The 17597-nt window shown below is 37.2% G+C and overlaps 5 protein-coding genes across 9 annotated transcripts; 1 reads left to right on the forward strand and 4 right to left on the reverse strand.

The window, feature by feature from the left end:
* Positions 1-3329: 3329 nt before the first annotated feature.
* Positions 3330-4997, reverse strand: LOC104721988 (uncharacterized). The gene is made up of 9 exons (XM_010440075.3): positions 4896-4997; positions 4723-4779; positions 4377-4474; positions 4214-4283; positions 4077-4125; positions 3903-3991; positions 3783-3830; positions 3629-3688; positions 3330-3537 (listed from the first exon to the last, which is right to left on the reverse strand). The coding sequence occupies exons 1-9, from the start codon at positions 4953-4955 to the stop codon at positions 3442-3444; spliced, it is 627 nt and encodes a 208-aa protein (XP_010438377.1). The 5' UTR covers positions 4956-4997; the 3' UTR covers positions 3330-3441.
* A 110-nt stretch (positions 4998-5107) lies between these two features.
* LOC104721989 (uncharacterized) lies at positions 5108-6728 on the forward strand. 2 transcript variants are annotated; one of them, XM_010440076.2, is made up of 8 exons: positions 5108-5240; positions 5323-5354; positions 5630-5671; positions 5755-5847; positions 5956-6048; positions 6191-6279; positions 6369-6419; positions 6525-6728. In XM_010440076.2, exons 1-8 carry the CDS (start codon positions 5158-5160, stop codon positions 6552-6554), a joined length of 513 nt encoding a protein of 170 aa, XP_010438378.1. In that variant the 5' UTR covers positions 5108-5157; the 3' UTR covers positions 6555-6728. The 2 variants fall into 2 exon arrangements, with proteins under 2 accessions (XP_010438378.1, XP_010438381.1); XM_010440079.2 differs by having other exon boundaries at positions 5758-5847.
* On the reverse strand, positions 6697-10646 carry LOC104721990 (putative transcription factor bHLH056). Of its 4 annotated transcripts, none has more exons than XR_757096.3 (9): positions 10557-10646; positions 9511-10477; positions 9355-9429; positions 9206-9271; positions 9049-9114; positions 8317-8646; positions 8144-8222; positions 7990-8054; positions 7698-7909 (listed from the first exon to the last, which is right to left on the reverse strand). XR_757096.3 is itself a non-coding variant. In XM_010440080.3 (8 exons), coding segments are annotated over exons 1-8 (1590 nt in total). In that variant the 5' UTR covers positions 10559-10646; the 3' UTR covers positions 6697-8049. The 4 variants fall into 4 exon arrangements, 2 of the variants coding, with proteins under 2 accessions (XP_010438382.2, XP_087330494.1); XR_015571982.1 differs by adding an exon at positions 8812-8889 and having other exon boundaries at positions 7698-8054; XM_010440080.3 differs by having other exon boundaries at positions 6697-8054.
* Positions 10647-12038: 1392 nt separating this feature from the next.
* Positions 12039-14263, reverse strand: LOC104727692 (putative transcription factor bHLH056). The gene is given in 7 exon segments (XM_019231772.2): positions 12039-12119; positions 12211-12540; positions 12678-12743; positions 12845-12910; positions 13179-13253; positions 13552-14229; positions 14231-14263. Coding segments are annotated over 7 exon segments (1329 nt in total).
* Positions 14264-15459: 1196 nt separating this feature from the next.
* LOC104721991 (GDSL esterase/lipase At4g28780) lies at positions 15460-17557 on the reverse strand. The gene is made up of 5 exons (XM_010440081.2): positions 16923-17557; positions 16703-16830; positions 16305-16544; positions 15969-16224; positions 15460-15895 (listed from the first exon to the last, which is right to left on the reverse strand). The coding sequence occupies exons 1-5, from the start codon at positions 17155-17157 to the stop codon at positions 15663-15665; spliced, it is 1092 nt and encodes a 363-aa protein (XP_010438383.1). The 5' UTR covers positions 17158-17557; the 3' UTR covers positions 15460-15662.
* Between the last annotated feature and the right edge of the window lie 40 nt (positions 17558-17597).

A 17597-nucleotide genomic window follows, 5' to 3' on the forward strand; every position in this document is an offset into this window, starting at 1 on the left:
CAACCAATCAAACATAAAGTTCCATTCTATATCATAATTAATCCTTAAGTATGCAATATTTCGTTTTGATTTGACATAATTTTGAATGATAAAATACTGATGTGATCGTTAGCTTTTTTGAGGAATATTAGATAAACTTGATGGTATTACAAAGTATAGCAAGATCAGAGACCAACTTTTTATATACGTATAGATGCGATAATTGGATTAAACAATAAAGAATTATAAAGATCTAACCCTAATTAATTACCATCAACAATTAATAATTACTTATGCATATCAATGAAACCTAAAGAAGAAGGTACATTCCAAAAAACAAAAAATGTAACATACATAAAATATAAATGAGTGGGTGAAATTTTTTGTTTTTTAAATATATTCTAAAGGAGGTGATATTATCAATCTTATTTTTGTTAATTCTTACAAATGAAAGAAAAGTTTTTGTCTTCAATCTTCCCTGCAGCGGTCGTTTATTAAAAATTTATTCTCTGTACTCGAGCAAGAGACGTGTAGATCATGGACGCATGGGCTTAATAATAAGGTAACATATATAGTCATATTAACTGTTTAATTAAAGATATCTAATAAGGTATATATCCAAATTAATTTGGCTTCAGTTATGGAGACTAATAATAAAGGAGATCCTGGTCACATAAACACACATGCATAATGTACCAAAAAACCAACTGGCTGTTCAAATTTCAACAACTATATCAAGTTATATAAATAAAGTATTCTGAAGATTTCCTTACACATGTGATGTATTTTATCCGACAATTGTTTTTATCCTGGTCTTCGATCGTTACGATTTTGCAGAATGTAATGCAGACGTCGATACTATATAATTTGAGACTATTTAACAAATTCAAATTTTGTTGACTTATATGGCGCTAGATCAAGCACCGTATACAATATAATAAGAGTCATGTGTTCACATCTAAAGTTCTAACGATTATTATACATTATATCGTACTTAATTATTTAACTTGTGAAGGTAAAAAAGGTTTTGATTTTTAAATTAAGCTTAGGAGAAAAGATAAAGGAAATAAAAAGGCGAAGTGTTTGACAAAAAAGAAAGAGCATCTCTCCACATGCAAGGGCTTCAGAGATTCAGGAAGCTGATATCGCAGTTTCCAAGGTAATCTCTATCTAGTTGTCTACCAAACTCACTTTAGATTATATATTATACTGCCATATACAATGATATGATTTGTCTACATGATCATCTGGTTAATTATATATACTATTGTTTAGTTGCATTTGCATACAATTGCATTGCTTTTCTTTCGATCTTGCACTATTTTAGAATGATAAAGTTGACCATAAACTATTAAGCAAGCTATATATATCTTATGTTAAGATTGATAATTGGTGGCCACACCAATAAATGAATCATGTTTACAAACAGGAATGATACATTTTTATACTTCATAAAGAGCGCAATCTTAAACAAAAAACTCAAAATTATTGGTTCGTTCATCAATCATCATTATATTAGTAGTGTTATTGGTGCACAGCATTCGTGTTATTTATATTTTTCACAAATTTAAAACTCGTATTAGTAGTAGTTGTAGTAATATAAGTACGTTTGTTTACGTAGCTACATAAAAAATGCAAATATTTCGAAGTTGTATAACAACAATAAGCAAATTTATGGACGTCGTCATCTCCGAAATCTCATAATAACTAAATATGGTTATTAAGGTTATTGCAAAATGGATTAGGTCTTCATTCTCTTTCTTCCAAAGCATATATGAAAATAAACTAAAATGGAAATTTGCAGCTAAAACCTACATCCCTAGCTAGTTGTCTTGCGTGATCTATCCTTGGATATGGGCTTATGGACATGTTGGTTCATTTTTAAGGTTATGCCTAAATTATTGGACTCATATCATATATAGAATCCTTATTATATAAGTCTTCAATTTTTAATGTATTGTTTTCTGATATTGTTCTTCTTTAATGGCATTGTTTACCCACATTTATTAATTGTGTGGTCGCATTGAAAAAGTGTTAAGTTTCTTCCGTCGGATAACAAGTTTTTAGATATGATAGTGTGTGTGAGTAAAGTTATATACATATACTTACTAACCACTTAAAGGACTATCCATATTCTCATTCTAGTAAAATTTGCATTCATGAATCATGAATCATGCATAAAGAAATCGATCATGACTATGTTGATATGACTTATTAATATGATGAGTTAGCCCTTAAGAGATATAGTAATTGCCAAAGTAAGAGATTCTGTTAAATTTGTTTATGTAAGATATAAATGAGTATGTAGTAGTCGATAAGGTTACGAAATGTTCGTCCCACGTGAGAGAAGATATAATTAAATCATGGAGAATCGTTGATGCTGAATCTTTATTAGTTCTAAGCGATTAAACTAAGGAGTTTTGTGTTCGATGAAGCTTCCTCCACAAAATTAACTAATACTCAAATACCTTTCCAACTCTTTCTTCTTTCCTTTCTGAATGATTACTTTTTAACAATCTTTGAGATAGTACAGATTTGATCGATTGGCTGATTTGTTTTTATTTTTCAATTCAGTTGGCATCCATGCTGTTTCTGCTATTATTTGATATCCTGCTATTTAATTTAATAGAATGTAGTATTATGTTAATACAAAGTTTACGAACACGTCATTTCTTATTCTGACTTTCTTGTATAATGTTCTACTAGGAGGGACATTTTGGTTTTAAATTAAGTTCGAGTTATTCGACTTTTTAGTTTGTTCAAATAAAAAAGATTGGTACTGTGTAGTAGAACATATATTCCTTTGGTGTTTTTTGCGTTCTTTTCTCTACTCATTGTTATGTTGGGTTTGGAGAAAGAGATACATCAACAAAATAAATAATTAAAAAAAACGACTTAATCTTGTAATACTATTACAATGCATCTTCATATAATTTCAAACTTTCAATTATTGATATGTAGTTTTCAATTTCAACTTAGTTCAAATGACCACCACCGTATCCAAGAACTTCCATTGACTTTTTCTTCATCAACTAAAGCATAATATAATTTATGGTCAAGAGGATTTAAGACAGTGTAACACAAGTTCAACTCAAACTAACAGACTTGTGAAAGTACAATCATCTTTGGAATATCCTGTTGTAGAAGCTTTTTGTATCGGATCTCAAGGCATTGATGTCGAGTATTATCATCTGAGATCACTAAATTCACTGCTCAGGGTTGTATGAAACAATTCGTATCAGGCTCAACTGCTACAGTATGATTTGAGAAATACCCTTTGTTTTTTATATAGAATGGAAAGCTGTACTTTCGTGGATAAGCTGCCACCTATATTCAATGGAAAGCTGTACTTTTGTTCACGAAAATGAGGTTGATTTAATAAAACTAGAGTTCATAATATAAATCCTTCCATGTATTATCAATCTTAACACAAAGCTAAAAACATTACATGATCGTGACGGTCTAGTTATGTTTAGGCTCAAAACGCCAGAGATCAACAGCAATATCGACTTCTTTTCGCTTGTGGAACTTATAGAGTTTTGGCAAGTCATACCGGAGCTGCAAAGGGAAACAATATGAATAAGTTAAAATGATCAGACACATTCACATCAGAGGTTTATACGATACTTTCAAATCTTTTAAGCCCAACCTCGCACAGAACTTCAGCACTTTTCGCATTGAAATCACGCAAAGCCGCCCTTTTAATGTGCTGCGAGAATGTAAAGGCTGTTAGTAGCAAGAAATGTATTGAGGGTGAATACTAAGTAGTTACTACTATTAGGAAGAAGGAAGGCATTGCTTACTTCTCTGGTAGATGTCTTATGCAAGGAATAAACTGCATGTGAGGCGACCTGCATAACAAAATATGATCGATGAAATTCAGAAAACAGTAAATATGAGATTTTCTTTGCTGTTTTTGGTACCTTCATTGCCGCAGAGAGAAACTCCATGTCAGCTCCTTTCTTTCGTGTACCAAATGGAGGGTTCATTACTACAGTATCCACAATCTGGCCTAAAACAATTCATCGAGACACAAAAATGTCACCAGCGGATTCTTGTTTTCGTTGACTAAATTATTGAAGGAAAGGAGATTGTACCTTTTAACTCTAACTTTGTAATGTCACACTGAACGAAATCTATCTCCACCTGCAAAACTAACAATCTTATAGCAACTGTATTGCTACCAACCAAAAGGAAGACTCATTATACATAAAGAAGAACTTTAAAAAGAAACCTCAAGCTCCTCTGCATTTAGTGTTGCTGTTTCAAGAGACTGAGGATCGATATCGAATCCAATCACAGACCTGTTTTGTTTAAGCACCAAAAAAAAAAGATTAATAACCACAGAGGATGAATATTAGATGCATTGATGAGAGAAGAGATGAATAATAACTCACGCTGCATCTAGAAGAGCAGCAGCAACACTTAAAGTACCACAACCACATCCAAAATCCGCAACGATCTTATCAGTTATGTCTCCATATGAATTCTCTGCCTAAACAAGGATACAGATTCAACACACACTCACACACACTTCACGCTTCTTGAAGAACATGAACAAAGCAATAGCAACTAAAGACGTTACATTTCAATCATTACTAGACTTTTATGAGTCAACCAAATAAAAACATAAGAGTCAAGCAAAACGCACAGTGAGACAATTACGAAAGTCCTCATTGCCCAAAAGGTGTATGTAAACAACAAAAGCAATAAACTTTTTGAGAAGAGGAAGGAAGGATTTACAGTGAAAAGCATACGAGAAGCAATGTGAGGACCAGTTGGGTATTGCTCCAATTCCACCTGCCACACAAATCATCAAAAACACACAAAAGTTTATTCGACGAAATCATCAAAGAACAAAAAAAGGCTCAATTTTTATAATTCAATAGGAAGAAAGAACAAATCATTTAACATACTATAGGATTAGAGAACTGTTCAAGATCACCCAACAAGCCTTCTAATTGCTTCAGCTTCATCTTCTTCTCCGGCGCTTCTGTCTGATTCTGATGAATCCTGAAAAATTCACACACAAAAAAGTCCTCCGCGACTTAAATCAACAGTGTTAGGCCCATTGGGCTTTTTTATTTTTCTCTGTCAAAGAGGTAAAAAAAACCCATTGTCTCTTCTCGATTGAGGTTTCTCTTGCTCTTCCCTGAATCGCGTCCGTCGTTGAGAGAGATGTGTCCTCGAGCAGCTCAAACATGCGAAATCTGCAAGAACGTTGTATCCAAGTACAAGTGTCCTTCTTGTCTTCTTCCTTAGTAAGTCTTCTTCTTCGTCTCTCTGTTTATATTTAGGTTTTCATCATTGTTTCTTACTTGGGTTCTGTGGCTGTCCTTGTAGCTGTTCATTGGCTTGTTTCAAGACACATAAAGGTGAGTCCTTTTTGTTTTCTTTTAGCTCCCTGATTGATATTTATAATATAAGACCTTTAAAGTGTTCGACTTTGTAAATTGATTTCAATGAGCGTCTCTACTTTGCTTGTTTTGCGTGACCTGACTTATTTCATTGGACGCCAAATAGAGGAAATTTGCTTCTTTTTTTTAATCTGTTTTGCTTCAATTTTGTTTTAGCTGAAACAGTCTTGATTTTACTTTAGGTTTATGTTGACGTGGTTCTTACTTAGTATGTAATCTGACTAATGATGCAGAGACTCCATGTGCTAAACCTTCTTCAACAGAGGAAAATCCAGGTTAGTGCATTTATTCATTAGTTTTTTTGTTTGGTAAGTTTCTCAGTGTGAATCATAGTTTGAGTCATGATCTGGTTTTGTAGCAGCTTCTCCAGCAAAGGAAGTCCCGGTGGAAAGATCCGTAGTTGTTGAGGAAGCTAATGATGTTGTAGAAAAGACACAGCATAAGGCTAGTGGTATGGCTCTTCCTAACTTTTTAGTCGCATTTAGATTCATGGGATGAGTGAGTTTCAATACCTCTAAAGTAGCATTACCAATAAAACGTTTGAACCTTGGTTTTGTAGCTGCATCTCCTGCCAAGGAGATTCCGGTAGCAAGACCGTTACATGTAGAGGAAGAAAAGTTTGTTTTAGAGAAGGCACAGCTCGAGGCTATTGGTAATGTTCTTCCCTACTTACTCTCATATAGATTAGAAGTAATTGGCGAGTTTCAATACATCTACTCAAATAATTGGATAACAAACGCTTGAACAAATTTATAGCTTCGTAGGCCATTTCTAAATCTGAATACTTTTTGCAGCTTCTTCTAGTGAAATCCGAGAAGCTCTAAAGGATGAAGCCCTTCAGAAACTCATCTACAATATTGATAGCTCTTCCAACCCATTACAGGTATATCTCATTTTGTGTCACGGTTTCATCAAAGGTTCGTTATTGATGTCAGTAACAAGATTTGACGAAACTATTTGTGCATCTATCAGGAACTCGATGAAGCGATGCGGGTAGAAGCATTCCGCGAATTCACAGACAAGGTACATACACAGTCTTTAAAAGCCTTCTTACGAATTTGCAATAATCAATGACCAGCAAAACCGCCTCTGCCAAGTTTCTCACTTCGTTTTTTTTTCTCTTTTCAGATTCTATCAAACATTTCCAAGAGTAAATGACAAGCAGTGATCGAAGTCTCTTCAGAACATAAGTTCCACAAGTATTCTTGCTTAGTGTGTTTGTTACAATTCAAGTGAAATGTTTATGGGCTATAAAAAACGACTTCACCGTTTTGGTGTATCTAACATCTCTTCTGTGGCGTACCTTGCAACATGTATATATTAACTTCCCTAGATTCTACATTCCAGATAGTGACATTTACAGAAGCAGGGGGAGAGAACTAAAAAAAGCACTCACTTCAACCTTAGAAAGACAGACAAAATCTTCATGCTAGCTCACTGGTTATTTATATTCGCAATAATGATTTGCTTGGAGAATTGGTCCTTTTAGCTCTACAACATCAACCTGAAAACAATGGAGGTGCATTTGTCAGAATTTTTACCATAACTTATCTCGCAAGAAAATGGTTGGTTATCCTCAAGTTCGTTGCTACTACTCTGCTGTGATATTGTTAGACTCTTATATGAGAACATTTTTTTAAAGGATCTTGTGAGCATCAGGAGGTGGTTGTTGCAACTGGTGGAGACCAAACAAACTGGCTATAGGGACTCATGTAAGTCCAAAATCGAGGCTGGTTCAACAATGGGGTACACGCTGCAGACTTGGTAAATGGACTCTGGATGAGTCAGAAGCTTTGGTGTGTTGGAAAAGGGCAGTGCCGTGCTGGATATGATGTAAGTATCTGATATAGGTAAAAATATGTCGTTTACCCACAAAGCTCCAAGGGAAACACCCAGAAACCAGATTCGTTGATTTGCGAGTTAGAAACCCTTAATAGTGGTGGGTCACATTGCTTGAATATTTTCTTCTCCATTGTCTGATTCCATTTGATTTTGTGCTTAGATAAGCTCCATATCTGTCTCTACCTGGAAATGAGTGTCTTCGTGCGTGCTGTGACTTTTGGTATATTCCCAAATGACGTCAACAACTCCATTGATCACACTCTCATAGCTCCCACATGTACGTGTTAACAAGAAACATCAGAAAAATATATACTATAATAATAGTGAGATTTTTGTATCAACCTTAGGAAACAAACAGACTTCTTCTCACACCATCCTCTCTGCAATATCAATAAAATAGTTAGCCATTTTCGCGTTATATTTCAGAACATGTTTTTTTGAGTTTTGACGCAGCTACTACTTCCAAATGCTATATATATATAAATATTTCTTTTGACATAGGAGATGTTAGCCGGTCAAAATGGCACTTTACACTTGTAACATAATAGTCTCAACAATTTAGCTATTACTTTTGCTCCTTTATTAATGTATTGGCACGATAGTTTTTATAGGGAGTTCAAGGTTAGGGTGTAATGCACAAACGTCTCTCTTCTCTTTGCCCACCTTGCAACCTGTATACATTGACACCATAGATTCTACGTTGTAACATAAAAGGGACCTACATAAACCTTACACAGACTGACAGACATACCATCTTTCTACTTGTTAGCCACTTTGGTTTTCTTCAAAGTTGTGATTTCCTTGGAGAACATCAACCTGCAACCACACAATGGAGATGCCTATGTCAGTATCTTGACCATTAACTTATCTCGCTAGAAATACTTCATTCCCTGATTCTTACTAACCTGTTGGTTGGTTGTCCTGATCCTCAAGTTCCTTGCTAGTACTTGCCTTGCTTACACTCAGCTGTGATGTTGTTTGACTCTATACGAAACAGATTTTTAAAAAGACTTTCGTGAGCATCATCATTCCTATGGAAGAGAGAACAGCACAATGGATATACTAGGAAAAGAATTACCTGCGATGGAGGAGGAGGAGGTTGTTGCATCTGGTGGGGACCAAGAAACTGACTATAAGGATTCATGTATGCCGGAAACTGCGGCTGGTTCGGCACCATGTTAGGCTGCGGTGTTGGTAAATGAACTGTGGATGGGACAGAGGTCTGAATGTTTGGAAAAGGGTGGTGCGGTGCTGGATATGGTGGATCCGCAATATGAGGCGGCTTAGGTGATGGTCTAAATGGAGGCTGATTCATACCCATCATCCCCATGCCCATCTGAGGCATGAACTGTTGCATATTCCCTGCATTCGTCACAGGCGGCATGATATCTTGTCCCCTAGATATCATCTGGCATAACAAAATCGATTCAGATATTAAAATCTCAGTCATGTCATGAAGACATATATAATCCTGTAAAGTTGTGAAGCAAAACCGTAAAGTAAGACCTCAAGAACAAGGCATAATAAGTGGAATCAGTTATAATTATAAGGTCATCTCATTTAATCCAAGTACCAGTATTTTCCAAGTAGAGACTTATAAGATTTGCAATTATCTCCCATGAAACTTTATAACCCTTCCAAGAAGATGAATCTGCGGACATTAAACCTAAACTGTTTAGAAAACAAAACCTGCGGAGATGTTGGTCGGTACGTAGGTAGACACACAAAAAACCTCTAGTCATCCCCACATAACTAGATTCATCTAAGCTATTTCCATGTTCAAACACACATTCTATTGTTGAGGGCATACCTGTATTTGGCTATGTAGTTTTTTCACGAACTGAATAACATCCTCCAACATTGAAGCTCTATCAGACTGATCAGAGTATATAGACAGAACAAATCTGAATCAGAAACAACCTTACGTTTCATAACAAACAAGTTATAAAAAAAATTGTGAACGACACCTTTCTGGAGCCAGGAATGAGTTCTTGCAGGGCGTTCATCCTCTCGTTGATCTTTTCTCTCCGTTTCTGTTAAGAACAAAAACAAGTTTTAAAAGGAAAGATCAAACAGAGAGTCCATTGTTGGAAACCATAAAGGAAAATATAAGAACCCTTTCGGCGAGGTTATGCATTTCTGCAGCTCGTGACCTCTTCCTAGATTTTGATCCACGAGCTTCTTCAGTTCCCTGTACGCCACGAAACATGGAAAGGTTGAACTTTACATGGGCACGGAGGTTAAACTTAAACCTATCGGAGTTGTGACTCACCTGGATTCCGGCAACGGTTTCCTCTCTCTCCTTTCGCTTCTTGTCTTTGGAAACTCCCATCTCAGTCGCTGGTTGTACCTGAATCGGCTCTGTTTCGGCCTTGCATACTCCTGACGTTGGTGTTCTGGCCGTCTCAATGGCCACAGCCTTTCCCTTCCGATCAAGACCGGGAACTGCAAAAGTGCCCGACACTCTACTCTCCGTCCCCTCAGTTGGTGGTAGCACACATGATTCAATTGCAGAAGACGACGGTGTCGCGCTCGAGCCCACCTCCATGGACGGTCCAGCTTCAACTCGACCGCCGGTAAACATGTTCCCTCTTAGCCTCGAGAAGTTCGTAGAAACTTGACCGGTGGGTCTCTCCGCCGTCAGAATGTACTGAATACTAGGTGGTAGCTGTGCCAGAGAGGCCAAACTTTGCGGGAAAGTAACCAAAGATGACGTGGTCGCGCTCGAACCAACCTGCACCGGGATCGATTGTCCAACTTCAACTCTATCGCTGGTATATATGTTCCTTCTTAGCCACGAGAAGTTCATAAGATTCTCCGCCCTTGTCACGGCCAAATTATGAGCGATGGGTCTCTCCGGCGGCAGAATGTACGGAGCACTGGGTGATGGTGCCAACGAGACAGAGCTTTGTGGATGCGTAGCAGAAGTGGATGCGACGCCGTTGTATAAAAGTTCGGAGCAGAAATAATCTTGGCTGTAAGAACGGTAAAGCCAAGACGCCATTTCATCTTCTTGAATGAAGAGATTCTGATGATGCATGTAAGGCTGAGGCTGCGGAAGCTGAAGAGAAACATTTTCTTCTCCACCACCACCGCCGCTTCCACTGCCACGGAGAATGGTAGGAGGAGGAGGAGGAGGAGGAGGATGAGAGGGTTTATCAGAGGAGGGTCTTTGTGTATGGCTTCTTTGAACTACTTGACCACTCTTCCATACGAGCTCCACTAAATCATCTTCACCCCTAAATCTCAAACAACCTTAAATTTAGACACATCCGAAGAAAAAGAAAAAAAACTTGCAAAAGTCAAAAGTAATCTTACATGATGGATTGGATTTGTCTGATCAAGCAGAGGAGGAAAAAGTAGAATTATAACTTTATAAGAATGTGAGAAGATATCATCATCGTCGTTGGTTTTTGAAGTAGGGAACAGCAACTATTTATATATAAATTAAGACCACAAAAAAAAGAAGCAAATTTCTCAGACAAACCCAAAACACACATTTTGTGATTTGTATCTTTTTTTAGATATATCTATATTTTTATATGTGAATTGTTCAAAAGGAAGAGAATTTTGTCTCGTTTAACCAGAAAGCTCCAAAAAACCACTTAGTGAACAGTTTTGATATAAAATGTTTTTTTGGGTCAGATACGTTGAGTTTCTTTCTTTCCCCTTCTACTGATTAAATCATCATCCTTGTCATTCCCAAATTTTATGCTTTAGAATGTCGTCTATTTTAGGAATTGCGGATAAGGTCTCTATCTCATTTCCGGATATGTGTCTCTATGCATACAATACAATGAACGTTTTTAGCAGTCACAATGACGTCGTCACTCTTCGCATCGACTCTTTTATTTCTCCACTTTAGTTTCTTGTTCATTATGGATTGAAACAAAGAAGCTAGTAATAGTATATATATATATATATATATATATATGTGTGTGTGTGTGTTTTTCTTTTATAACAAAGACAACATCTTCTTCTTAGTATGCACGACAATATCAATAAAACATTTTTATATTGCCTCTGCAGCGTCCTGTTTTTTATTTTTGGCTCAAACTATGTGTCCTGATCTTTTCGATTTCTTTTACATATATGTGTGACGTTGATGACTTTCAGCCAAATGTATTTCTTCTTTTTCATTTTCCAAAAACAATATTGTTACATGTGTTATATAAACATTTCTTTTGACGTAGGATGACGTTAGGCCATTCGAATAGACACAAATACATGATTTATGCTTTCGTAGGATGACGTTAGGCCATTCGAATACACACAAATACATGATAGTTGTTGTAGGGCATTTTGATTCCTCATCGTCGTCCGTCATATTAGTCATAGGCAACAGTCTCCAACTTAAGGAGTTGTTAGTTGAGTCTTTGTGTTAAGTTAGAGTGTCTGCATTTGGCTTTTAGTGTTTGTATTTAACATGTTTAAGTTTTGGTTTTCGCTAACGCACTTGTTTGGCCTACAGTGATTGGTCACATTTGTAACATAAAACGAGGATGGTCATGTACTTTGGCTAAGCCATTGTGTTTTTTATTAGTTATGGTCCACCTTGCAAGTTTGCAACCTGTGTATATATATTGACCACCTCGATTCCAGATTCTGACATTTGCATAAACAGGAAAATAAAAGTAAAGAAGACCTACCTACCTACCTTTAACCTTAAGAGACCAAATCTACATGTTAGATCTCCTATTTTCACGTACATCAACCTGCAAAGACACAATGTAGATGCATCTGTCAGAATATTAACCATTAACTTGTCTTGCAAGAAAACCCTGTATTCGCTGATTTGTACTAACCTGTTGATTGGTTGCCCTCATCACCAGGTTCTTTGCTACTACTTGCATGGCTGAAATAATGCGATGTTGTTTGACTCTATAAGAAATTTTTTTTATCAAGGACCTTGTGAGCATCATCAATTGTAGGAACAGAGGAATAGGCACAATGAATACTAGGAAAAAATTACATGCAATGAAGAAGTAGGTTGTTGCATCTGGTGGAGACCAACAAACTGGCTATAGGGATTCATGTAAGTCGGAAACTGAGGCTGGTTCGACACCGAGTTAGGCTGAGGACTTTGTAAATGGACTCTAGATGGATCAGTAGGGTAGCGTGGCGCTGGGCATGATGGACGACCTACACCCGCCACATGAGGCGGCCTAGGAAAAGGTGTGCCGGAGAAAGGTATCAATGGAGGAGGCCGGTTCATATCCATCATCCTCATGTGGGGCATTAACTGAGGCGTATTCTCCGCAGACATCATTGGTGGCATCATACCTTGTTCCATCGACTTCATCTGGCAACATAACAACATCGGTTCAAATAGTAAATCTCAGCCATGACCTAAACATTCTTCAACGTTTATCAACATAACTAGATTCATTTCTAAGTTGTTTCCACGTTCAGACACACATTCGGTTTTGGAGGGCATACCTGCTCTTTCATCTGGACCGATTTCACGTACTCAATAACACTATCCAGTGTTGAAGCTTTATCCTTCTGATTAGATCAGAGACACAAAATCAGAATCAACCTTATCCTTATGTTAAGTATAACAAGTACGGTACGTAGTTACCAAAAAAAAAAAAATTGTGAATAACCTTGCTGCATCCAGGAATGAGTTCTTGCAGAGTCTTAAGCTTCTCGTTAATTTTTTCTCTCCGTCTCTGTTAAAAAACAAAAACAAGTTTTAGACCATCCTCATCACACAACTCTATTAAGAGCGTCTTTAATGAATTCTATTTATTAAATGCTAAACCCCTATGGCCCTATCTAAAGACACTTTTATTTCTCTTTCTTGATGAGTATCTTTAATCTAATATTAAACAAGGAAGATCACCCATTAATTTATCACCAAATGGAGAGGAGATGAAACATAGGGGAGTTCATTGTTGAAACTCAGAATCTTGAAAATTCTAATGGAAAGGTAAGAACCTTTTCGGAAAGGTTATGCATTTCTGCAGCTCGTGACCTCTTCCTAGAATGTGAACCACGAGCTTCTTGAGTTCCCTGCACACCACGAAAAAATTAAAAGATAAATAAGCATTGACTTGTAAAATGCATGGGTCAAGTGACTAACACGCGGCGACATGACAATTGACAACGACTAAAGGATCATCTAGAATCTGTAGAATATTCTTAGTATCATTCAATGATTATATATTGTGTAACTACCATTGTAATTATTATGAGAGTCAATATAGTGTTTTCCTATACACTAACGTGTTCTTCTGTCATCAACTATCATATACATGAGTCATGAGTGCGCAAGTGAGCCTATTAATGGAGCTATGAGCCTATGACTCACCTGGATTTCGGCACTGGTTTCTTCTCTTTCCTTTTGCTTCCTGTCTTCGGCAATTTCTGTAACTGGTTGTATCTGAATCGGCTTTGTTTCGGCGATCTCACAAACCGTTGTCTGATCAATAGCCACCTTTTCGTTCCGACGACTAGGAACTGTAAAAGTGGGCGACACTCGACTCTTGGTGCCCTCAGCCGTCGCTGGTATTACACATGGTCCAATTGCAAAAGACGACGGGGTCGCACTCGAGCTCATCTGCATGGACGGTCCAGCTTCATCTCTACCGCCAGTAGTAAATATGTTCCCTCTTAGAATCGAGAAGTTCATAAAATTCTCCGCCCTTCTCGCGGCCAAAACTTGACCGGTGGGTCTCTCCGGTGTCATAATGTACTGAGAACTAAGTGGTGGTGGGGCCATGGAGGCCGAACTTCTTTGGGGGAGAGTAGCCGGAGTCGTGGAGACGCCGGAATAGAAATAATCTTGGTTGAAGAGACACTGATGATGATGATGCAGGGGAGGTGGAGGCTGCGGTAGAGGAGCATTTCCTTCTCCGCTTCCGCTGCCGCGGAGAATGGGTAGAGGACCGGAGGAGAGTCTCTGTGTCTGCTGGCTGCTTGTAACGACTTGGCCACTCTTCCATAAGAGCTCTACTATATCATCTTCACCCCTAATCTCAAACAAAACCACAAACCCTAAAATCATACTCATCAAGTTGCATAAACATGCAGGTTAAGAAAAATATTCGAAAGTGAACTTACATGATGAATTTTCTTGGGAGATCAGATCAAGGAGGAGGAAGAAGTAGAAGAATGTGAAACAATATAAATCGTCGGTTTCCAAGTTGGGAACAAAAATGATTCATCTCTTTGAGACAAAAAGAAAATATATGAACAAAAGTTCTGATAGAAGTCGCCAGAGATAAAATACAATCACATAGGAGATTTCTGACTTGTATACTAAGAAAAACAGAAGAAGAAAAAATACCAAAAAAAATAGTTGTGAATTTGTTAAAAGATACCTTAAAAGAAAGAACGAGAAACTAAAAATTTGTCGTAAGCGGTTTCTCTCGTTTTATTATATGTAGTCTTTTGGCCTATAGTGGTGAGTTATTTTCTTCTACTTCTCTCTGAATTTTGTGCTTAGATAAGCTCTAAAACGTCCTATGACGTCTTCAGTACTCACGTCATCACTCTTGATTTTTTGTTGTTGTTGTTGTTTTATGTCGTACACAAATATGTACGAGCAAACTGGTATTTCTGCAAAGTTATATCTGTATTGACCTCAAAAAACAACAACTTCGTTACTAAGCAAATCTCTTTAAGAAGAGTACAATACAACAATTAATATCAGGAAACATTTATTTATATATATTGCTCTGCAGTAATTGATGAAAAAAAAATTTGATATCTGCTTGCTTTCTCTCGTGTAAGCTCTTGGATGTTTTCGTTTATAATATAAATATTTGCTTTCTTGCTCCCATGTGGAGGTATCAAAGAGACCAAAAATGGAGAACGATGTGGTGCATAGTGTGACGAAACACTAGAGCTGATGATTATGATATTGAATATGTCCACATTCCGGCTGAGTGAGAACAAACTTGGAGTAAAAGCAACTTGTAGAAGGAACGAAAGATATATAATCTAAAATCGATATACATTGTTTTTTGTTTCATATATAATCTTCTAACTTTCTTTTCACGTGGAATGATGTTGGCCATTCATAGCCTAGAAACACTTCAACTTAAAATATTTGCAAAGTATTTATCGACAAAGATAAATGTAGAAGTGGCTATAATTGCGGCCCTTCGTGAAATTGAAGAGACAATTAACCAAAAAAAAATTGAACAAAACAGAAAATACAGAGCAGAGACAGAGACTCTTCACTAGAGAGAAAAACTAACAAAACAGTCCTTAGTTCCTTTACCAATGTTTGGCAGACTTGCAAAATTTTATTGCATATGGAAAACTGAAATTAAGAAACATCATGAATAGTATCTAAAGCCGATACTGAAAACTGTTAAACTTAAAATAGAGATACTGATATTACACTTAAATATCAGACATCGTGTGTCACATATAATATAGGTATATTCCATAAAAGATAGCTTCCTTCCTTGATTATATTCTTGAATCTAAAGCCATGATAGTACTAAGGTTCATGGGGCTCATGTACTCAACCGAACCAGTCATGATTTGTTGGACGATGAGTCGGGTGGCTTTCTCGGTCGGGTGGAAAGGGTCCCAGAAAGCATACGCGTTGCGGTCAGGGCATAGGCTCGATAATGGGGTGCAAATGCCTCGACCGTTGTATGCTCCTTGCCCGCAACACGCTACCTTTGACGTCACGAAACCTATGAAAATGCACAAAATTAGGTCTAAAAGTGATTCAGGACAAACATATACCAATTGAAGGAGTGTACTCACCAAATCTTTGGGGATTATTGATGAAATCCGCATTCATCTCAAAGGCATTAGCCCCAATGAAAACATCAGAACCAATCTCACGGTTAAGTCCCTGAAGCATTTGAACCAAAAGCGGATTGAAGATTGCTGCAGCCTGTTGGGCCTCGGGTGCGCATTCTCCATTCACACTTCCGGATGAGGCAAGCTCAGCTGGTACACAACCCAACGGTCCTGTTCCTGTCACCATCACCCTTCTTGCTCCCAACTCGTACAGCCTCTGTATCATAAGAGTCAAAAGCATAAAAAAATGACACCAAACAAACCTAAACCTGTAGCGTGTAACTCAAGAAAGGATACCACAAGGATTTTCTTGTACTCGGAGATGAGAAGCTGGCTAAATTCCTCCAGAGATGATTGGCGTCTTCTAGAAGAGAGGGGGAAGAAGTAGTTGTTGACGAAATCATTGCCTCCGAGAGTCATGAGGACAAGAGCCCCGTTTACAAGCTGTTGTGTTTTGTCTGAACCTATAATCTCACTCACTCTCTCTTGATACTCTTGGAACAGCTCGAATTGCCTACCGATCCTTAGTATGTTCAACTTCATTAATAAATCCACACCAACAAAAGAAAGATTAGATTATAGGATCCAACAATTAAGCATTTTATTCAACTCAAAACAAGATATATTTAAAAATGAAAATTTACAAGTTTGGAGTTTAATCAACGTACTAAATTAAACGCTATAAAATGACTTACAAATTGAACTCCGGTGTCGTTAAGTATCCCAATGCCGGCAGAGGCAAAGTTAGCTCCGATCAATAGCTTCTCTCCGGTGAGCTCAGGGCTAAGAATTGGTAATGTAGGCTCAGATCCAATTTGTTCACCTAAATCCCCATGCAAAATCACTTTTAATAACCCCCCGCCCCCAAAAAAAAATATTGAAATAAAATGAAAAGAATTGAACACGGCGTCTTACTGATAATGTCAGGAAGGTTCAAGCCATTGGAGAAACGACCGGTTGGTCGACCTGTCGGATAATCTATTCCGTAGGGAGGAGAATCGGCACGAGCGGTGGTGACTAAGTAATTGTTGTTACCACTGTCCACGAGTGAGTCGCCAAACACGAAGAACGCTCTAGCCGCATTTGTTTGTTGCGGCATAAGAATAAGCGTGGCGGCTATAAAAATCGATGTTAGGAGAAAGGTGGACATGATCTAAAGACTAAAGCGAAAGCTTTTGGCGTTGTTTTGTAATATAGGAAAAGTTACAAAGAAGATTATTCGCCCGATCCTCTATGGGCAAGTCTCTTGTTTGTTATATATACACTATAGAAGATTGTTTAAATGATTTGCTTTTGTTGGTGTATGTAATAAATGTTATGTCGTCGGTCGATCTACTTATGAGAAAAACAAAGCTGTTCTAATTAAGAGGAAAAAATGTGAAATACAGTTATCTTCAATCGGTTTACCATAAACCTAATCAAACTGAAGATAATTGTCATTTGTTTATTCATATAACATATATAGGTCTGAAAATTATGTATCAGTCTTGTTACTTAAAAACATGCACCAGACCCATAACAAACATAAGTTTATATGAACTTTAAGTCACAAATATTTGTTTATAACCTTGAACATTATATATTGACATA

The sequence above is a fragment of the Camelina sativa genome, chromosome 11, assembly GCF_030686135.1.
Source record: "Camelina sativa cultivar CO46 ecotype springtype chromosome 11, ASM3068613v1".
Taxonomy (NCBI): domain Eukaryota; kingdom Viridiplantae; phylum Streptophyta; class Magnoliopsida; order Brassicales; family Brassicaceae; genus Camelina; species Camelina sativa.